The sequence below is a fragment of the Caenorhabditis elegans genome, chromosome IV (assembly GCF_000002985.6).
Source record: "Caenorhabditis elegans chromosome IV".
NCBI lineage: Eukaryota > Metazoa > Nematoda > Chromadorea > Rhabditida > Rhabditidae > Caenorhabditis > Caenorhabditis elegans.
Genome location: NC_003282.8, coordinates 6785308 through 6806310, shown reverse-complemented (window position 1 = coordinate 6806310; position 21003 = coordinate 6785308). Strand labels below are relative to the sequence as shown.

The 21003-nt window shown below is 34.5% G+C and overlaps 7 protein-coding genes and 14 non-coding genes across 21 annotated transcripts; 9 read left to right on the top strand and 12 right to left on the bottom strand.

The window, feature by feature from the left end:
* Window positions 1–350: 350 nt before the first annotated feature.
* On the bottom strand, window positions 351–1196 carry C17H12.37 (MS Related Protein). Its single transcript, NM_001306836.2, has 2 exons — window positions 678–1196; window positions 351–632 (listed from the first exon to the last, which is right to left on the bottom strand). The coding sequence occupies exons 1-2, from the start codon at window positions 745–747 to the stop codon at window positions 403–405; spliced, it is 300 nt and encodes a 99-aa protein (NP_001293765.1). The 5' UTR covers window positions 748–1196; the 3' UTR covers window positions 351–402.
* On the bottom strand, window positions 995–1532 carry C17H12.11 (UPF0506 domain-containing protein; the record flags this gene model as incomplete). The annotated part of the gene is made up of 3 exons (NM_001383112.2): window positions 995–1196; window positions 1253–1362; window positions 1406–1532. 3 exons carry the CDS (start codon window positions 1530–1532, stop codon window positions 1053–1055), a joined length of 381 nt encoding a protein of 126 aa, NP_001370461.1. The 3' UTR covers window positions 995–1052.
* A 381-nt stretch (window positions 1533–1913) lies between these two features.
* 21ur-11363 lies at window positions 1914–1934 on the bottom strand. Its single transcript, NR_055964.1, has one exon.
* A 503-nt stretch (window positions 1935–2437) lies between these two features.
* Window positions 2438–2458, top strand: 21ur-14926. Its single transcript, NR_055963.1, has one exon.
* Window positions 2459–3798: 1340 nt separating this feature from the next.
* 21ur-7761 lies at window positions 3799–3819 on the bottom strand. Its single transcript, NR_055962.1, has one exon.
* A 154-nt stretch (window positions 3820–3973) lies between these two features.
* cest-4 (Carboxylesterase type B domain-containing protein) lies at window positions 3974–7400 on the top strand. Its single transcript, NM_068642.7, has 10 exons — window positions 3974–4286; window positions 4986–5092; window positions 5140–5248; window positions 5403–5498; window positions 5552–5696; window positions 5771–5968; window positions 6094–6344; window positions 6388–6473; window positions 6520–6786; window positions 7050–7400. Exons 1-10 carry the CDS (start codon window positions 4052–4054, stop codon window positions 7332–7334), a joined length of 1779 nt encoding a protein of 592 aa, NP_501043.1. The 5' UTR covers window positions 3974–4051; the 3' UTR covers window positions 7335–7400.
* On the bottom strand, window positions 4024–4044 carry 21ur-12369. The gene has a single exon (NR_055961.1).
* 21ur-6689 lies at window positions 4134–4154 on the top strand. The gene has a single exon (NR_055960.1).
* On the top strand, window positions 4531–4551 carry 21ur-15414. The gene has a single exon (NR_055959.1).
* On the top strand, window positions 4534–4554 carry 21ur-9569. Its single transcript, NR_055958.1, has one exon.
* 21ur-8140 lies at window positions 4613–4633 on the top strand. The gene has a single exon (NR_055957.1).
* A 121-nt stretch (window positions 7401–7521) lies between the features above and the next one.
* On the bottom strand, window positions 7522–10387 carry C17H12.12 (BTB domain-containing protein). Its single transcript, NM_068641.4, has 10 exons — window positions 10371–10387; window positions 10233–10322; window positions 10103–10190; window positions 9909–10055; window positions 9770–9862; window positions 9420–9637; window positions 8972–9086; window positions 8059–8920; window positions 7778–7945; window positions 7522–7647 (listed from the first exon to the last, which is right to left on the bottom strand). The coding sequence occupies exons 1-10, from the start codon at window positions 10382–10384 to the stop codon at window positions 7619–7621; spliced, it is 1824 nt and encodes a 607-aa protein (NP_501042.2). The 5' UTR covers window positions 10385–10387; the 3' UTR covers window positions 7522–7618.
* Window positions 10388–11097: 710 nt separating this feature from the next.
* C17H12.3 (Protein-tyrosine phosphatase) lies at window positions 11098–12399 on the top strand. Its single transcript, NM_001392322.2, has 3 exons — window positions 11098–11466; window positions 11517–11862; window positions 11908–12399. The coding sequence occupies exons 1-3, from the start codon at window positions 11132–11134 to the stop codon at window positions 12349–12351; spliced, it is 1125 nt and encodes a 374-aa protein (NP_001379692.1). The 5' UTR covers window positions 11098–11131; the 3' UTR covers window positions 12352–12399.
* A 711-nt stretch (window positions 12400–13110) lies between these two features.
* On the bottom strand, window positions 13111–13337 carry C17H12.36. The gene has a single exon (NR_101930.1). It is a non-coding gene; the product is annotated as a small nucleolar RNA C17H12.36 (small nucleolar RNA).
* Window positions 13338–13855: 518 nt separating this feature from the next.
* On the bottom strand, window positions 13856–15237 carry vha-8 (V-type proton ATPase subunit E). The gene is made up of 4 exons (NM_068639.8): window positions 15088–15237; window positions 14862–14990; window positions 14398–14760; window positions 13856–14347 (listed from the first exon to the last, which is right to left on the bottom strand). Exons 1-4 carry the CDS (start codon window positions 15211–15213, stop codon window positions 14285–14287), a joined length of 681 nt encoding a protein of 226 aa, NP_501040.1. The 5' UTR covers window positions 15214–15237; the 3' UTR covers window positions 13856–14284.
* A 585-nt stretch (window positions 15238–15822) lies between these two features.
* Window positions 15823–19522, top strand: C17H12.2 (Mab-21 domain-containing protein). The gene is made up of 8 exons (NM_068638.6): window positions 15823–15911; window positions 16672–16920; window positions 16965–17195; window positions 17242–17334; window positions 17389–17546; window positions 17597–17879; window positions 17922–18296; window positions 18496–19522. Exons 2-8 carry the CDS (start codon window positions 16690–16692, stop codon window positions 18889–18891), a joined length of 1767 nt encoding a protein of 588 aa, NP_501039.1. The 5' UTR covers window positions 15823–15911; window positions 16672–16689; the 3' UTR covers window positions 18892–19522.
* Window positions 15975–16196, bottom strand: C17H12.33. The gene has a single exon (NR_055956.1). It is a non-coding gene; the product is annotated as an Unclassified non-coding RNA C17H12.33 (non-coding RNA).
* C17H12.30 lies at window positions 16270–16419 on the bottom strand. The gene has a single exon (NR_055955.1). It is a non-coding gene; the product is annotated as an Unclassified non-coding RNA C17H12.30 (non-coding RNA).
* Window positions 19523–20122: 600 nt separating the features above from the next.
* Window positions 20123–20263, bottom strand: C17H12.32. Its single transcript, NR_055954.1, has one exon. It is a non-coding gene; the product is annotated as an Unclassified non-coding RNA C17H12.32 (non-coding RNA).
* C17H12.35 lies at window positions 20133–20273 on the top strand. Its single transcript, NR_055953.1, has one exon. It is a non-coding gene; the product is annotated as an Unclassified non-coding RNA C17H12.35 (non-coding RNA).
* A 501-nt stretch (window positions 20274–20774) lies between these two features.
* C17H12.34 lies at window positions 20775–20896 on the bottom strand. Its single transcript, NR_055952.1, has one exon. It is a non-coding gene; the product is annotated as an Unclassified non-coding RNA C17H12.34 (non-coding RNA).
* Window positions 20897–21003: the final 107 nt, after the last annotated feature.

The following is a 21003-nucleotide window of genomic DNA, read 5'->3' as shown; positions in this document are numbered from 1 at the left end:
GGTATTCTTAAGATCTTCTCGTGTTTCTTACAAGACGTGTTAAACTCAAGTGGATAGCGTAAGTTCGATGGACTTTAGAAATATGTAGGAGAATATTTAATATTATTCAATGTTATGGTTCTGTATCTGATGGGAACATGTCTCTAATTGCGTACCAGTGTGATACATAATTTCGAATGCTTTCAAAAATTGGAATCCAAATGTAGAAATTCCAAACTATAACAACATATGTATGTATGTCTCAACTCAATTCAAAAGTAATACATCTGTTAGCTTGTTATATTTATCCCAACAAAAACTTTTTGTCTTCATAATTTTGGATCACTTTGCAAAATTTCAAAATAAATGAGACGCTAAACTTGAGTTTATTTAATCGTTACATTTCAATCATTCAGAAAACACTTAAACCAGTCTACAAAAAATTAAAGTCATAATTGCTGTGGCAATAGTTGTTGGCTGGAATCTTGAAGATGATGCTTCTCCAGTAGACTGATCATCATTTACCACTGGCGGTGTTGCATCGGAATTTGGAGTCGTTAAATTTGTTGCTGGCATCTTTACAATGTCTTTTCCATTCGTTTCAACATCTCCAAGCTTCTCCGGTGATTTTTGAGCTTCCTGAACGGCACAAGCTGAACTAGTTCTAGATATAGATATTTCAATACTGGCACACTAACCTTCTGCAAGCAGGAACATTGATACACTATAAGAAAGAACAAGCAAAAGAAATAAATGGCCTATTGACATGGTTTGCAGGAGATTTGAATAGTGTCAAATGTGGAAAGCCACATATTTTCTTTTTCAATTTTTTCGGATTTCCACCCAGAATATTTACATATTTTATACAATTTTTACAGTGCAAATATGAATATTTAATTTGAAACAGCATCAGTGCATTGAGTGGTGATCAAATTACAATTTTTCGGATTGTGAGTTCCACATTGGTTTTTAATATTGAGGTTTTTTAAATATTGAAAATAATTGATTCGTGCACTTAAATTAAAGCAACATTTATCACACCCGATGTTCGATAATTTCATGAAAAATGATTTTCAGAGCAGAAGGGTCACTAGAAGAAACACGAAGAAAATTGAAAAATGAAGTGATTCGGAATTGCAATAGTGGCGATCGTTACAGCAACACAATTTTCCTTTCATTCCGAGAAGATCAGTCTCCATACATCTATTTCTTATACCCTGAAAAAATATTTTTGAGCATTTGGAGCTTGAACCGGAAAAAGTGAAACACTTACATTACAGAAAAAACTAGAACACCCCATTTTTACGACTTCGTTTAATGATGTCTCCTCCATAAACTTGTAACAGTATGACTCTCCCATTCCGAGAATAGCATCACAATTTTCTGAATTAAAGTGTCTTATTTTTAATATTTTCAGTTGATATACCTGTGTCTTGAATAACTTCTTGTCCGACAACGTATTTCAGTCCAGCATAACATCTAATTTCAATTGATTTTGTTACAATTGATAATGTGATAAGAACAATGAGAAGATAGGGTAACCGAACAGGCATCTGGAATTACGAAACTAAAATTGTTCGGTAGAAGTTCCGAATAGTAACTTTCAGATCATTTCAGTTTATACAGTCAAAACTGACTAGAATAAATGGTCAAAACTAAAAGTGGGGACCAAATGTGAAAACTGAAATAACATGAACATATTTTTTATGAAATGTTTTTGAGTCAGTCTTTGCAACAAAAAAAAAGTTTGTAACGTTTAAAAAAAACCTGAATAGATCGTGATTCCCACTTATGAAACTATTGTTTTTCAGATGGCCCCCGAAGTATTTTGACCATTTGCTAGTGAGGTACTTTTTAAAGAGCTTTGAAATGGCTTGAATAAAATTTGTTTTTCACGGTGTATATGTCTGAAACACTTTCAGTACACAGTTTATATAACCACTAGACTATTGAAATTAATTAATATTTATTATGCTAAGTATTTGATTTTTGTTTGAAACAGTAAAAAATTGAAAATTCTTGAAATATTGGCTCGGTGAAAAATGTTTCGCTGGGTAGAGTGTTTGGTTTTTACTAAAAAATTAAACCCCTTAAGACAAATTAAGACTATAATATTGGTTCTTAAAAGGTAAAAAAAGAGAAACCACAAATGAATCTTAATCAATCAATGTCAATATAACGGAAGAGAAAACAACATTTTCGTGTCATCAGCATGCTGGTGACAACACATGATTCTTCTTTTTTGATTGCTGTGAAATTGATAGATTCATTAAAATGAAGAGATTTAGAGATATGAGTAAGATGAGTCACCAATTCCTGAAAAAAAATCTGTGGAAACTGAGAGAAAATCGACAAGTATTTCCAATATTAGATACGTTTGAAAATTTAATTTAATTTTCATCGCATCCTTCGTCGGTTTTACATGTTGAATTTTTGAGTTTTTGTGGGAAACATTTGTTGAAAATAGAATGGATTTATGAGAGGTTTAGAGTGAAAGAGAAAGAGAAACTGAAAGAAAGGGAAAGATGACACTGGGACATCGGAAATCAGAGAAATTGAATCAAATCAATGATTTGAAAAGAATTTATGTTACAGCCGTGTTCCAAGTTCAACATTTCGTTAAAAAAATGTGACAACAGCTTTTAAAAAAATCAACTGCTTCACATCAGTATAAAAATGCAATTTCACATGTACTGCGAAAAAAAATAAATTTAGTTCCAGAAGCAATATATTTTATGATTCTACTCGAAATGGCTCAAAAAACTAATTATTTAAAAATTTTGAAAAAAACAGGCAGATGTTTTATTTATAGGGTTATTCAAGTAGTGTCGGAAAATTAAAAAGTGCAGAAAAATTACGTCACAACTGTATTCAAGTATATAAAAACATGTATTAAATACATTTGTGACGTCACAAATATATTTAAATACATTTTGCTACATTACTTGAATAACCCCATTACTGTCAAAAAGTGGCAATAACTGAGTTTTTGATACACATAATTCTGGAAGTCGACCAAAAATTTATTTTTTCTACGATTTTTTAAATTAATTAATTTTGTTTTGATAATTGATTTTAACACATTCTAGAGGTCGGAACATTCGAGATTGTTCCTTCCAAAATTTTGGCAAATTTCCAAAACTTTGCCTGGATATTTTGAAAAATAAAACTAAAAATGTTCGAAATGTTTTAATATGATATTCTGTCATTTCGGATATTTTAAGTGTATTTAGACAAAATCTACACTGGCTCTACTTAACCTTTAATGAACTAACAAATGGTCGAGAGTTTTCAAAACTCTCAGTTGAAGTTTTGACATTTGGCCAAATGTTCAAAAAAAAATTTTGAGAAAATTATAGTATTTTTTTATGTTTAAACTACTACAGTATCTAATACAAATTTCGTATTTCTTTTAAAAGTTTTGCAGTCAAGATTAATTTTCAATTGGTCCGTAAGGGTTCAAGACTAATAGAAGAAGTACTATAATTAAAACATAATTAGAATTAAAATTCATAAAATTGTTTTTTGATAAACCAACTGTAAATACAAAAGTTCAAAAAATATTTTTTTAATGTGTTTGTTTGGTCATTTGAGCACAGCATATATTAAAGGATGATAATCAAATAAAAATTAAGTTCCAACTGCTGCGACACCGAGAAATTGTCAAAATTTGAGATTTTAGCTACAAATGGGCCATTTTTTCCAAAACTTTGAGCCGCCATTACTTTTTTTTGAAAAATTTTCAGAACGTCTCATTACGAAATTTGGTAGTTTTGGATCATTTTGGGTCTAAAAAAGTAAATTCTCACATTTCGGTATCCACCTTTAAACATATCCAGACTGACACTACTACAGATTTTAACTGAAGGTATTTTCCTGAAACAGTAATTTTTCAGCATAAGTCACAATGAAAATTCACTTAAAATTGTAGATTGTGCTCAGACAGTGTTTATCAGTCTGTGTCTCACATGTGTCATTCTTCATGTTTGACTACAAACACATTATCAGTTTTCAAAAAAAAGAAATTTTGTTGTCAAACTAATTTTAGTGTTTGACATTGATTGATTCAGGAATGCTTTTACTTCCTGGTCTTATGAATAATTTGTTACTGTTTCTGTCATTTTTCTTATTATTCTCAATTACAAAATCTGCAATTGTTTCTACATCGTTGGGGCAAATTGATGGTGATCAAATTGGAAGTTTCCATTTATTTAAACATATTCCATTAGCAAAGCCACCAATTGGAAAATTAAGATTTCAAAAACCAGAACCGCCTGAGAAATGGACCGGAGTGAGAAATGCAAAAGGTATGGTTGAAAACTCTGAAATTAAATTAGATTAATTACTCTGAAAAACATGAAAAATTTACGTTTGTTTGTTAAATAAAAAATTTTCTGAAATTCAACGAAATTTTCTAAACACAATGAAATAGGAACTGCAGTTATAAAATCTGCAAAAAATATAGTAGATGGTCAAGATTTTCTCTTTCACTGCTAGAAATTTTTCGACTGTTTCAACGTGTCTAGAAAATCTAAACTAAATTTTCACTAATAATTTATAGTCTCTTATGATATCCTAAAATATTTCAATATTTCAACATGTTCATAAGTCTATACAAAAACTTCAGAAATAGTTAAACTTGATAAAACTTGCATCAGCGCCTTTGTCAATAAACTCAAATGTTGAAAACATTTAATTTAATAAATTTAAATTATATTTTATACTTTCGTTAATATATGTTTATACCAATAAACTTCAAATTTTTCAAAAATAGTTTCATAGCTGATCACAGTGTCTAAAATTGTTATAAATGTCCCAACGTATCAGACGCGTTGTTGTAGTGTGTTGCGTGCAAAACTGATCATCGAGTAGTCTACGAGTATTACAGATGTAGTTTAGACACAATTACCTTTGTTATAGAAGTATTGATATTTTTAATCATGCAAGTAATTGTCACGGAAAATGAATCCTTCAAATTTTTCAATTCAAATTTATTCCATTTTCAGCGTACGGACCAGCATGTATATCAAATTCATCTGTATCAACAAGCCCACAGAAATGGATTGATGAAGATTGTCTTCACATAAATATCTTCACTTCTGATAAATGTTTGGTAAGCTTTTGTTCCTCATAATATATCCAGACATAATAATGTTCCAGAAATCAAAAGACTGTGCAGTTGTTACATATTTTCATGGAGGAGGTCTCATGTATGACTCGGCTGTAATGTTTAATGATACGTATTTGCTTGGGACTTTTGTTAACCAAGGTATAGTGACTGTGAAACTGTTTTAAAATTAAAGTTTATTGGCAAATATGTTAAAGAAAATTTTATCACTGAGTCTAATTTTTCACTGTTTCAACATTTCCATAAAATCTTGAAGAAAATCAATCATCTTGATTTTACATTTTACATTTTTCAGATGTAATAATTGCGATTCCTGCTTTCCGTCTTGGCATTTTTTCTCATTTCGTTGTTGAAGATCAAAGTATTGCTCCCACAAACTTGGCACTTTATGGTATAAATATATTTGCAATTAAAATTGAATTGAGGCTACTAAACTAATTTCAGACATTCTACTCGGCGTCGAGTTTGTGAAGAATGAAATTCACAATTTTGGAGGAAATAACCAGAAAAATACAATTATGGGTCATTCCTACGGAGGTTCAATAGTCAATATTCTAACATTCAGTTCGAAGATTAACCATGATTTAAGGTAGGGAAATACTCTGAAACTGAAACAATATTATTTGAAACATGATTAAATTGGCAATTTAAATCTCATTTCAGTCTATTTCAACAGTCTATTTGTATGTCATCTGGACATGATTTTGAAACATTGGAAATTCAAATTCAAAAAACCAATCGTTTCGCTAAACACGCAGGGTGTACAGTTCCATCAATTATTGAAAAGAAGATGACAACAAGGCAAAGTGATTTGTATAGGATGAAATGTTTACAAAATAAGGATGCTTTAGAGTTGTTGAGGTAAATGTTCATTCTGATATATAAACTGCAAATATTTTGTAGGCATTATATATGGCGTTGACTGGGGCTTTTTACGACTTTATTTGAATAAAACCAAAAACGAGCAAATTAAAATTAATTTTCAGAGTTCAACGTTTATTAGAAGATGAAGGTTATCCAACATATGGATACTTAGTTCAACGGGAGCCTCTTATACAAGAAATACCATATCAGGAATTTATGAAATCTCCAAAGAAAATTCCAATGCTCACAGGATGTACTAGATATGAAATGGACCATTCACCAGCACCAAAGCCAATTGGACAAGCATTGGGTTTTGAGAATCCAGAGGAAGTTTATATGAAATTTAGAAAGGACTGGGATGATGAAGTCTATGGTTAGAGAAAGTTTTGTAATTTTTATTTTATATACTTTTCCAGAATTCGGAAATCATTCCGATGAGACTCAAGCCATCATGGTTCAAGTAAGAGTAAGAGTTAATAATCTACTCTCAAAAAATGTTCCGGTAATCCTTTTCATAATTATTCAGTTACTGACATTTTAATTTTCAGGCATATCTTTACGAGTACACATATCCAAAACATGCACGACATACTGACGATTTGTTTTATTTAATGGGTGTTCATCGTTTTGAAAAGGATGAAAATGAAATTGAATTGGGAAAAGTCTACGAAACGATATTCATGAATTTTGCAAAATTTGGTGACCCGAAAGAAGGTTTTGAGTTGGCCAACGCAGAAAATGAATCATATTATGAAGTATATTGGGATGGAGAAACAGGAGAAAGACCACAAATGAAAACTAAATTTGAAGAAAAGGTAAGACTTTTTGCGGGTTGTTCCTTGTTACAGAAATCCACTTTGTGATGTTTTAAACTTCTTCAGCAACTTTCGACTACTTCTTAACTAATTCTTACCACGTCTAAAACTTCAATCTCAAAAGTTGTCAAAGTTGGCTGAGAAATTGCGGAGTTAATCTATGCAGTCAAAATCTTGCAAAAAAAAATAAAATTTGATTATTCCTACAGTTCTTAAAACTTGATAGTTCATTCTGAATCGTGGAAAAATAACTGAATTTTCAGATTATCAACTATTGGCTGAAAGATATGGTGGAATATGACAAGCACATCACAGAACTCAAAAATCAAAAAATCTCAATAAGAAAGCCAGTTGTCAGATTTTATGAAGAATCATCTAAATACCATCAGTACTCGTATATGACAATTAGCATTTTATTGATTTTTACCATTTTTCTAACCGGCTACTTATTTGGAAGATGTTGTTGTGTTGGCAATCAGGATAGGAATTTATATATTCAATTAGATGGAAGCAATATTCCAACCGGGCATATTGTTAAAAACTTCTAAATTATTGTCTAATTACATGTATATATTTAAATGTGTTAATGAATCGTGTTTTCAAATCTCAATTTATCTCTCAATGGGCCTGTGTGGTATTTCTTTTTCTTCAAACTATTCTTTGCGAACGTAATTCGTTTTTGATGCGATATGGAGTTGGTAAAAAACTGTAGGCCGGTAATATGTAATACAATAGTTTTTACTTCAATTTTCAATTAGTTTATTCATCATTCACAAGGTTAATACAAGTTCAATTGAGAATTTGGTAGTCGAGTTGAAGATTTGTATAAATCCTATTTTGGGTACAAGTAATGAGATATTTCTGTAAAAGAAACAAGGTTATTCTCGCTATTGTTGTTGGGAGGCATTCTACGGGCTGTTCCGGTCGGAGAGGCGCCCTTGCAACGCCTCAGCCGGGCGGAATGTCCAGTTATGTCAAAGGATATACTCACTGCTTCCTGAACCAGTTTCCCTTGGTTGTTTTTTGGAGCTTCCACCACTAGCATATGAAGTTGATGGTCCAGCTTCTGCGTTACCATTTGCTCCGCTAGTTCCATCGTCTCTCATATTTCTGTTATAAACCGAATTGGATGAAGAAGGACCAGCAGTGTCTGGGTTGTCTGAAACATTCGAAATTATTTTCGTAAATTATTATCATTTTATTAAAATTTGTTCGGTCATTATTATCAATTATCTAGATTCTCAAACAAACTCCTCAATAGTAATATCTCACGTGTATATCTTCCAGCAAACTGTTGATCATAATAGTTCTGAGAATTTGCAGACAATCCATCAAAACTTTGATTAGAATTTTGAGAATCAACTGATCTTCGATTGTTGTTTGAATGAGGAGATAAGATCACGTAGTTTTTGGGTGGCGCTGAATAGCTCAGATTTCTTTGTCTTTTATCCAAATGTTGATACTGATCTGCAGGATGATGAACACTTCTAGAAGTGTAACAATACTGAGAACGGTTGACATCGGGCTGTGGATTGTTTTGATGACCAACATAATTTGATTTCTCATAATCACCATAGAGTTGGTCCATCTCCATTTTCTTAATTTTCTGGGCTTCAACTTCTCGTTCCACAGCCATTGCATAATGACGTGGATTATTGAGAGCTCTCACACGAAACATTAGTCGATCTTCAACTCGTATATCAGATTCCAAATGAGTTATTCCGAGTGTGAACTTTGGTCTTTCAGGAGTTTTTGGCCTTTCTTCTAGAACACAATTTTTAACGCTTTCTGAGGGAGGTTTTCCAAAATTTGAAGCATCCCATGTAACTTCAATCGCAGGCTTTGGCACTGGTGGCTTCTGTTGGTGGGCTTTCAGTTTTCGTTCATATTCCTCGTCAAAAAAATCTCTAAACTTTTTCAGTTCAACCTGATTACCAGTTTCAAACGACCAATCGTCATTTGAATATCTGGGCTTATATGGATTCTCATTGGGTCTTGAGATATTAGGATCATTGTTGAACACGCGTAGATCTAATGGATCTGGATGGTATTCCTTTGTCTCGTCACGATCGATACGTGTAGCTCCGTTGAAAAATATCATAAATTTGAAGCTTTGATGCAAATCGGTGACAAACTGAATGATTACACTGTTTTTTTAAAGGATTTTGTTAAAATTCGGGCTTACCATGTAGGCATGTTGGCGGATTCTTTCAACGAAAACGTGCGACGTATAACGGTCGAAAACTAAACTTTGAATAATTCCAATGACAGTGTCCAAGCGAGGTTTCTTCTCGATCAACCTGAAAATGTGATTTTCAGTTAATTTGTAGATGTAGGCGCAAGATCTAATAGAAAGAAACCAGTTTCGACCCATGCATGGTTTGTTAGTGAAAAAATGAAGGAAGGTCCATCATTCAGAAAATTGGAAGTTCAAAAATGTTCCACTTGAATTGGAAAAATGTACTAACACTTCAAAATTTTATTCGTTTTTTTTTCTGAGTTTTGATTTTTCAGTTTTGCAAACAAGGAAAACGACACTCTAAAGGCCCGTGTGTGGGTCTCACCACGATCTAATAGTAAGTTTCAGTAGATGTTACAAATGTACAATTGCTCATTAGATATCCGGCACTTACCAATCACAAACCATAAAAATCAATGGAATTTTCTTTTTGAGCGGCATTCTGACGGCCATACAAGCATAAATGGAACAAGTTGAAAGTCTCATAAGTTGAACCATTGTGAGTTTTGGAGAAGACTCATAGTCAGCAATTAAATTGACACATAAGATTGTTACGTTCGTCACGTCATGTTCAATTGTGCAATGGGGGCGCAAAGCTGCTTGTGGGCGATCCTGAAATGTTATTCAAAATTGTTTTATTATTTTACTGAAATCAGACTAACGATTTTTCTGGAAAATATGGATCAAGAACTGAATGAACGAATCAAACACTTTAAATAAAATAGTTCATTGTTTATCTCATACCTTGATGTTAGTACTTGATGTATTGATAAAACGGAAGGTTAAATCCACGTCATTTTTCAATTCGTCAGTAATTTGAACTAAGAGTTCAGGCATCTGCAATAAAATCATTGTTTTTGTTTTAATTAGATCTAGTACCCACATCCCAAAACTCTGCCAAGTTATAATGAGGAACATCCATGAGAAACAATTTACCAGTGTACATCCAATAAATCACATCTCTTACTACTCCTTCATCAAAAGGTTCCATGTTAACCGTTCTTGTAATAATTATCCCATCCCTGAGATCCTGAAATGAAAAAATTTTATTTCTAACATGAAGAGTTTGAACGTTACATGAAACTTCTTGGAGAATGTCTGAAGTATCAGAGAATGAACTTTGATTTCTGCACCTGATGAGAATTTCAGAGTGATGTTGCATTGACTGAAACAATAAGTTCAAAATTTAACAGTACATGAAATCCACCTGAAATCTCCTCTAATTCTTTGAATGTCATAGCGTTTTATTGTTTCAGTTAGCTCTTGTACGGTGTACACTTTAGGATTTCGTAAATCACTGGAATTGAAAATCTAAAAAATTGAAGAAGAATTGATAGAAACTTACTCAATAGTAGTCATTTGAACCGAGTAATGATTGATTAATCGAATACGGGTTTTTTATTGATTTTTATCTTCAACTTTTGAAAGTTCAATTTCACGTGAATTTTTCTTCTCTAATTTTTTGGCATTTGACAAGGAACAACCCGCAATTTGCTTTTTTTTAAATTAAATTGTAAAAATATCTTCGAATACTGTTTTTTTGAAAAGTAAGTTATCAGGCAGGAAACTCCTGACAATTTTTAATTTTTATAAAAACATGATTTTTTTAATATTAAAAAACGAGTCTAACAGTTTTACGAGAGGTGTTCTTGAATAAATTAGAAGGTTCGGAACTACTGGAATCACCGTGGCTGACGTACTTGGAGATCATTTGAAATTTATGTAGAAATTACATGGAAATCATGCATTTCTATTCACACGAATTTTGTGATGAAACATGGATTTCTTCTGCAAAGCTTCAAAATCGAAGACATTTGTCAAAATAGTTGTAGATACTTTAATCATTCCACGTCTCACCAAACTGTAAACCTCCGGCAACCATTTTTTTACATTAAAAAAAGTGCCACTTATTTGTTTTTTATTTGAAATTTAAAATTAAAAAAAATAAAATTTTCAAAAAAAGGGCTTTTCACGGGTTTTGATATTTTCTAAAAACGTAAACTGATGCCCCAATAAGATAAAAGTGTTGCCATAAAACGTGCAAAAAGTGTGAAAAACTTCAGTTCAATATAAAGCAAAGAAGACTGAAGCAGTGCTTGAAAGATGATGGGAATGTTCAAGAAGCGGACGGTTCGTAAAGGAAAGAAAGGCAATACGAAGACAGAAAACGAGAGAGGCCCGAAAAAAGATAAAGGAGGAAAGACAATCGTTGATGAAGATATTGCAACTACAATTACTGCTCCACCACCAAATGCCTCACAACAACCTCAACTAGTTCAAGCTCATCCAATTGTCGAGCAATTTGTGCAGAGAGCATTGGACTATGGGGTTGAGAAGCTCAGGGATGAGTTTCGTCAAATGGCGAAGTACACGAGACCGGATATGACACAAAATGCGTTCAATGCCAATCAATCGGCCAATATTAACGAGACAAAGAATCGGTAAGGAATAGTTCTTATTATTTAGATTTTAGAAAATGTTTCTATTTCAGCTACGCCGATGTTCCTTGCCAAGACCAAAATATTGTGCTTGTGGCAAAACCACCTGCACCGAGCGACTATGTTCATGCGAACTTTGTCGGATGCCCAATGGTCCCAGACAAAAGATTCATTTGTACTCAAGGACCATTGGATCATACGGTTGACGACTTTTGGTGGATGATTGTGCAGCAGAAGGTCGAGCAAATTGTCATGTTATGCAAGACAATCGAAACCGGAAAGTACAAATGTGCACAGTACTGGCCATTGGCAATGGGAGAGAAGAAAGAAGTGAAGGGAGGAATTGTGGTGGAGAATGTATCTGGAACAAAACCGATGGACAGAGACGCTGAAATTCAGGTAATATTGAAATAACATTTCATCTTTTAAAGTTTAAATTTTCAGATTACAACTTTGCAAGTGTCATTTGGAGACCAGAAGATGTCTGTTCGTCATCTTCATTGGAGTGACTGGCCTGATCGTGGTGTGCCACCGTGCAAACTTACAAGTCTGGAGCTTCTGTCAGCTGTCCGTGGATCACGTGTACCGATTGTCGTGCATTGTTCGGCTGGCATCGGTAGAACTGGAACCATTGTTGCGATCGAGTACATTTTGGAAAGAATCGCCGAGAATAAGCAATGCCCACCAATGCCGGATCTTGTGAAGTCGCTTCGTGATCAACGTGCCTATTCGATCCAGACGGACATGCAATATCTCTACATTCACCGGGTCATGTTGAACTACTTTTTGGAGAAGTACAAGGACAAGTATGCAGCATTGCTCAATCCGGATAACGTGGCCAAATATACAAAATTCGTTAAAGATTATAACTTCGCTACTGGACAATAGAATGTGAACTCTCTTACTAGTGTAGAATAAAATGATTTGAGATGATTCAATTTCTTGTTCGAAAAAAAATTCCACATTCTCTTCAACTTATGGGGTTATTCAAGTAATGTAGAAAAATGTATTTAAATACATTTTTTGTTTTTGTTTTTGTTTTTTGTGACGTCACAAATGTATAAAAATACATGTTTTTATGTATTTTAATACAGTTGTGACGTAATTTTTCTTTTAATTTTCCGACACTACTTGAATAACCCCATAATTAATACACTGGTGAACCTGGAAGTGCTCGTGTCAGACTGCAATGATCTCCGATTCGTGGTTATGGTAGTGGTCGTGGTTAAATACATTTGTGACGTCACAAATGTATTTATACATTTTGCTACATTACTTGAATAACCCCATTAGGCGTGGCCACATCAGGAACTTCAGAGGATTTTAATCCTCTCAGAACCTATGGCCATTTGGCCGGCCAACAGAGTTGCGTACTAAAATCCCCGAAGGGATATTTCCAAAATTTCCGTCTCCCAGGACTCCCCATGTGGAGTTGCGGGGCCTGGGTTTCTGTTGGCACCGTGGCGAACCTTTTGCTACCTGCGGGAGCGGTCGTTTCCGATGACCCCCGAATTAACGAGTTTCGCCTGGTGGCCGCTTACTCGTGGAGCGATTTCCAAAATTATTCGGCGCCGAGGTAAACCTACAGCCCGGAAGTGATCGTAGTCAGACTACGATGACCCCCCGAAGTCCGGAGTTTCGCATAAAGCTGGTACCCCTTGGGACCATCTCGAGTTTCGCCTGGTGGCCGCTTACTCGGGGAGCGTTTTCCAAAATTATTCGGCGCCGAGGTAAACCTACAGCCCGGAAGTGATCGTAGTCAGACTACAATGACCCCCGATTTGTGTTATGATGTGGCCACATCAGGAACTTCGAGGATTTTCATCCTCACTGAAGCCTTAACACTGTCAGTTCCCCACACTGAAGGAACTGACTGACTATTGCCCCGCGTCTTGGCACATAGCACACGGTGGCGGCGGACAAAAAGCGTGCTAGCGAGAGCCACCGCAATATTGCAAGACTTTGCCACTTCTCGTTGCTTTCAGCGACAATTTCTCATTTCCGCGGATTTCCGTCACCAATTCCTATAGTTTCTCACTATCAGTAAAGTTTTCATAAGATAAAATATCAGTTTTCCACTAAGAAACACTTGAAATTGTCTGTTATCACCGATTTTCAAAATAAAAACATCAAACATGTGTTTTTATTAGAAAAAAAATTTAAATGAATAATTCTTCAAGAATCTGGGTTCCTGAAAAATATATATATCAAATCTTGTACAGAATAATCAGTTTATTGTTTTCAATCTATTTGGATGGTGAAGGCATATAATTTATCTCGCGAGATCTCGCAACCGATGAAGTGTGATGTTCTGCGGATTTGAAATTTTTTCGATAATTCTGCAATCGGCGAATTTTTTGATTCGAATCCTGCTTCAGTCTCGAAAGAAAAAAAAATATTTTATCTACAACACAGCTCTACATGTAAAACATTTAGTAAGTGAAAACCAAGTGCAGGGTTGAAGAAAAACTATCATCGCTCATAGAAATTTATATATCTGAAAATCATTTGAAAAGAATTTCAGTGACTCATTTTGTTGTGGTAGTATTGCTTTTTTGGAATTTTTTTCTCGAAAAAAAACTGGGCGAGGGATTTAGAAATGGGCTATCACAAAATTAATATTCGACGAGAATAACATCATGGAATGTAGTTGGGCGATGAAATTACGGGGAATTTTAGGGAAATAGGTAAAATTAATTGTTAAAGGGGTCAGAAAATAGAAAGAATATACATAATTTCAGCTACTTGACGGAAAGAAGGGAATTTGGGACAAGCGACGTTGTTGGAGGTGTCAACTGGAGGAAGAGCACGAGTTGAATATTTAGTCGAAGAAAGAACGGTTTGGATTTGGACCGAAGAGAGCTGTTCTGACTTGTGGGACAATCTATAAATTTTTAAAATGTTTTTAATTTTCACAATTTCAACTCTGATTACCTGGTTAGCAATAAGCTCTAAACGGCTTTCAAGAGTAGACGACACCTTGATCTTTCCAGCACGAGCAGAAAGTTCAACTCCTCCAGCAGACTCCGATGGCAAGAAGTTTTGTTTATCGAGAACGACCTTGGTGGTGCTTCCCCACTCCTTTTGAAGTCCGTCAAGGCACTCTGGCAAAAGTTGCTCAACAAGACGAAGATCCTTCTCACGGCAACGAAGGACGACTTCCTTTTCGAGCAATTGAAGAAGTCCTTGCATGACAAGTCCCTTCAAAATAGCTGGATAACGAGCAGCATCTCCGGAAATACGGGAGAGATTCGAGCGAGCCTCGTCGAGTACGGCTCCGATGTGGTCTTCACGAGCCTGAAAATATGTTTTTAATTCAAATGTGTCCGATTCAGAACTGGTTTTCAATTTTAAGGCGATTAATGTTTTTGAAAATGTTGAGAAACGTTTTCTCTCACCTTCAAGCAACGAAGACGTCCAGCGTTGAGAGAGTTGGAGGCTTGAATTTTGCGTTGAAGCTCGACTTGTTTCTCCTTCTTCTCGAAGAATTCCATAATCTTTTGACGTTGTTGTTGAACAAGACGTCCCTGAAACAATTTGAATGAATTCATAATTTCAAGGTTTTCCGTTTTTTAGAAGAGATTTTAGTATAGTTTTAAAGGAGTAAATGTTTTAATTCCTTACTTTCTCAATGTTGAATTCTTCCTCGGCTTTAGCATCGATCTCCTCAGCCTTCTCATTGGCCTCTTGCTCAATGAAAGCCATCATGTGGCGGAGCTGCTTCTGAACGTCGTTGTCGCTGATTCCCATGGCTACAGTCGTTAGTGGTTTTCCCTGTAAATTATTTTATTAGTAAAAAGGTTTTCAGACGACAAAATAATAAAAAATCGCGAAAAATGAAAAAAAAATCATTATATTGATTTTTTGAATAGTTTGATGGAATACACAACAGTCGGAAAAAATAAAAAATTGTATTACATGATTTCATTTCGCTGAATTTGATGGTTTTAAAAATTATATATTCAAAAATCCAGATTTTGACAAGACAGGAAAAGCCATTAAAGGTTGGAGCAGATTTTTTGAAAGTAGAAAAGAAAAATACGCAATGGAATATCCAAAACTCATATTTATAACAAAACTGTAACAAAAAGTTGGTCATTGTTGATTTTTCGTCGATACCTCTCATCAATAGTTTGGTTTTCCCCGACATTGCCCACTGGAGGCCAATAATCAAGCGATCTCTGCGGCGGAGGCCAATTCTCTCTCACCATTCGTGACGAGACCAAACACATTTTGTCTATAGAGCGTGTTTGCATTTAGTTTGCCTTTTTTTGACGGTTTTCCCCGAGGGAGATTTATCTGGTTAAACAAAAGAAGCAGCAGATGAACAGAGAAGTGGAATAGAGGGTCGCATCTGGTGTCAGATAGAGATTCGTTAATTTTTTCTTATTTACTTGACCAATATTGATTGTTTTTTTTTTCATAAATACAGCAATAAGCAAAACGCGGTGGGTTTTCCTGTTTGAAGATTTTCCAGTAATAAAATAAATAATAGGGACAAAATTTTTTAATTTTCTTTTCCAGATTTTTTAAAGTTAGGAATTTAGAAAAAAACTAGCTAAAACTAACTAAAAACACAGAAAGATAAATGAATGATGGAAATAATGAATGAAAACGTTTTTATGTAAAAATAAGTTGCCAAACATCTACAGTAATCAAGAAGACGCATGAGCTCTTGAGTATGGGTTTCGCCACGAAAATAGCATCCTGCACGAAATAATTTTTTGAAAGGCGAAATCCCTACTTTTCTCCAAAGGAAACTCATGTTTTTATCAAAAGATAAACTTTATTTTATTCGAACGATGCATTTAAATAAATTTAATCGCTTTTTCAGCGTTTTTAATTTTAAAAACTGAGGGAAAAACTATAAAAATGTATGGGATACGGTAGATTCTGCAAGTTTGCGTGATGTGCCTTGCGGACAATACTTTGAAAATACTTTTTGAATTTCAAAACAGTTTCGTTTCAATCGAAATTCCCGATATCATTCGCCTCTTGAATATTTGTCGATGTTTGTTGCAATTTTAAAAGTTTAATATTTTAAATTCTAAAAAGCTGATTACTCAGCATTTTTAACGGTGCCGAACAAGCTACATGCGGGGATAATGCTTAAACAGGCAACTAACCTTGCATGCAACGCGCTTTCATGTCCGTTTTCTTGTTTTATGCCTCTTCGAAATTTCACAATACAAACAATTGATTTTTCAGGCGGATTTCCCCTCCAAAATGAGCGCCGCAATAACGTGGCGCACTTTCGTGCGTCGAATAGAAAATATGGATTTCGAAAGTAAAATGCGTATGGTTCGACGATATCCAAAACGAAGATTAGCGATAATTATTGGAGTTGTTTTATTCGTCATTTTCATCTTCTCGCGAGGAACGTCTTCCGGCACATCATTCACAAAACAGCATCAATGTTCAGCGGAAAAGTTAAAATTATGGGAAAAAGAGATTGATGTGAGTCGAATAATTAGTAATTATTCATATTTACTTTTTTTTAGGAGTTCGATACAGGAATTAACAATCAAAGCGTAGAGTTTGTGGGAAATGGATATATTGGTGTTGATTCATTCGGACAATTACGAGTTCAGGAGAAAAACCGAGTTCTCGATGTGGAAACCAATTTTTATCCCGGGCTCAACATTGAAATTGACGGACAACAACCTGTTGAGGTTACAAAAATGACGGATTTCAAAAATGGCATTTTCAAAATTCTGCGATGTTTTTCAATGGTTAGCCACGACATAATAAACTATTTATTGGACATTAATGTTTCAGGATGGCGAATGTGCATGTGTGACGTCACAGATATGGGCTCATCGAACTCGTCCAAACTATTTTGTTCAATTGATACAAGTTTCCAATCCAACTGTAATTTTATTGAAATTGATGCATTAAAATTACAAAAAGAACATTTAATTTCAGAAATCAACGGTCCGACTCAACTTGTCTCGTCTTAGTTCCAACTGGTGGGCTCATTCAAAATTAGGCGAGCTGACGGTTCATCAGCGGCAAGTTGCTAGAGCATCGTATGCTGTTGTTTGTACTGATGCACCTGGAAAAGTTTCAGTTTCACAGAAAAGGTATATTTAAAACATTAAAAAAATTAATTAATTTGTTCAGTTTATTTCAGAGAAGAGTCATTTCGGTTTACATGCTCGATTGCGTCGAAGCCAACAAGTGAAGAAGCTTCTCGGGATGCTATCCGATTTTTCCAATCAGGAAAAGACTCGAAAACTTTGGATTCGGAGCATTTTGACGGATGGAGCAAGATGCATTTAACAGGATTCAGTGTTGCGAATTCGAAAGCACCAAATACATTAAACGGAGATAGAATTAATGCAACAAAATACATTTTAATGAGCAATTTACGGGCTCCAACAATTGAGCATGGGGCTACTTTGGAATCTGTAAAGGTAATTGAATATTATTACCTAATTAAAATAGAATGTTTATAGCCTCTGGAAAATTTGGCGCGGAAAAGCGAGCTCTGCTACACTGGTCATTCAAATCTTCTCTTCCCATCACGTCTGTGGCAAGACTGGGATACTCCGACAAAACTTTTTGAGCTCGTGAATACATGGATGCTCACTTTCCAAAAACGAGGTTGCAACAATCTTTTGAGCACTGGAGCAATTGGAGCATCACAAGCATTTGTTCAATCGTTGACTGCATCGAGTTATCACGATTCTCATTTGGAAGTAGCATTGGATGCTCATGATTTGCATCGTGAAATGAATTTTCATGGAATTCCAGTTTATTCGAATATGGGTGTTGTTGGTACTATTCGAGTGGATATAAAATTGGATACGGAAAATCGTCCTTATTTTATGGTAATAGTTTATAGAATGTTTTACAACTGTAGCATAGTTTGTGGTTTCTTGTTGCTTAAATAGACTGAACTGGCCCCGAATTTCATAGTGAGACTTCTCAAAAAATGAATAAAAATCCTTGTCAAAAGAGCTGAAACACGTCTTTTATTTAAATTTTAAAAATATTTATCCTGGAAATACTCTAAACTATTTCTTTCAGGTTTCATCTTCTAGTCAATTATTTGTTTGTGATGGTGGATGCCTCGATAGCCCAGTTTCACTTGGAAAGACTCCAGTTCAATTACCAGTAAAAGTCACGAAACCAGTAACATCTCTTCTCTACATTGCTCCATCTCGACGACATCTTGAACTCCTAAGAAATGCCATTCACGTGTCGGAAGTTGGTGCAGCACCGGCACACGAAGAAGAAGTTATTGAAATGCATCGATCTGGAGAATCAACTGGAGGAATGACAACATTCTGGGTGTTCGTTTTTGTTGTCGTCGTCGCTTTTCATCTGGTTGTCGCCAAAATCGTTTGGAGCGAATGGAGAAAAGGCGATATGACACCCTATAATCCGTATTTGAGGAACCGATATTCTGCTAGGCCTCATTAGATAATTTATATTGTTTTAAAGGTGGAGTGGAGTCAACTGCTTTAAATGACAGAAAATATACCGTAACTAAAAAAAATTTTAATTTCTTTTTTGATTCTTAGACTTCGACTACTTTTTGGAGATATCCGTTTCAAATTCTCAAATTTTACTGGTTTTTCTGTAATTTTCTTTAGTGCTCTTAATTTGAGAGGTGCAAAATTGAAAAAATCATTTTTCAAAATTTAGAAAAAATGTTTATAGTTATATTCCGTCATTAGTGTCCATTTTCTGTAATTTAAAGTAAAAAAACAATTTTGACTCTACTCCACCCTTTCAATAACCCTTCTGCTCTTTTCTAGATTGTACATACAGGAAAACAAATTCCTTAATAAGGACCCTTCATATATAATTTATATACCGAATCCTTGCACATTCATATGTTTTATATATTTTCTCTCTTTTCCATTTTACATCATTTCCCTGCTACGTGTAGAGTAGGCCAAATGCCTTCAGCCTTAACTTACCTAATTTTCGTGTGTTCTTCTATGAGCCTTAACGTCCCCGAAATTTTTTTCTCTGTAAGTTATATATTTATTAAGAAATAATTATATTCAAAATGGGTATTTATGAAAGATTTTCAGAACTATTACAATTAATTCGATTTTTTTTTCTTTTTATACGGTACCAATGGTCCGGTGTTGATTATTGTGATTTTGTGTTGTTCCAGTGTTCTTGTTAATTTTTTAGAAATTTTTCTAACATTGCAATCAAAGGTTTCATCGAAAAAATTCGATTTTTTCAGTGGGAATCGAAAAACAAACATTTTCGATTTTCCGGACAACTGAAAAGCCAAAACAAATTTTGAAATTTCACCATAAAATTCAATTTTTATCAAGTAATAAAAATAAAAAAGCGAAAATTTTAAATCTTCCGATTTTTGAAAAATTCAAAAATCCGGCGCCTTTGGTTGCAATCGTGTTTTGAAAAAAGAAACCGTACACTTTTGGGGTTATTCAAGTAGTGTCGGAAAATTAAAAAGTGTAGAAAAATTACGTCACAACCTTATTCAAGTATATAAAAACATGTATTTAAATACATTTGTGACGTCACAAATGTATTTAAATACATTTTGCTACATTACTTGAATAACCCCACTTCCAATAAAAAAAAACTCCGGAAAGAAGAATTGCCACGTCATCTGTTTCTTTTTTCATCAATTAATGTTCCCTATCTTTTTTCCCTCTGTTTTCTCTCTTATTTCGGTCTCGGCGCCGCTCAAAAGCACTCGCAGAGTCGACCCAATGTAGAGAGCACACGATTCAGAGAGACTTAGACCATATGTGGCGCCAGGGCGCATTCCCTTCCTAGCACTGCGTCTCTTCAATTGGTTCAATCTCTCATAGTAATGTCCGAGAGAGAAAGAGAATTTCGCAATAGTTAGGGAACCCCCTATGGTTTTTTAAATAAGAATTTTTGAATATTTGTTAATTGCGCACTTTAATAACGACAGAGAGAACAATGCGATGTTTTTTGGCTAAACAAAATTCTAGAGAATCAAAAACGGATTCAGCCTAATTTTTTTTGGATCTAAAACGTAATCTGACATTATAAAATTTTTTATTCGAGCGATCCGTAAATTTTTCAAAAAAATCTTGGTTGCACAGGAAGACAGACGGGTGTAATTGCTATTTTCAAGCGTTTTTCAATGTTTTTTCGTTTTTCAATATTTCATGTTTTTGCAAACAATTTAGCATGAAATATTCTCACAATTTCACGAGAATAAAATTGAATAATATTCTCATTCAAAAAATAAAACTGGTTACGATTCCTAATTCTCAGTTTGAATCTAAAATGCAACGTAGGATCAATACAATTACTCAAGAGGAAATTCTAATTCGACGATAACAATTTTTTTAATTTGAAATTTCCATCAAATCTGCGCCCTACCGCTCCCTCTGTTCTCGTAGTTTCCCGCCGCTGTCCGTCCTACCAGCAAAGATCGACAGCTCCTTTTCTCTTTTCCTCTCTAACTCTCTAATGTTAGCGACCTTTGCGACGGATCGGCTTGTGTGGTGTCGGCACAGTTTGTCCCCTGTCGTTTCATTATCTGCGCTTCTCCACTCTAGTGTGCTC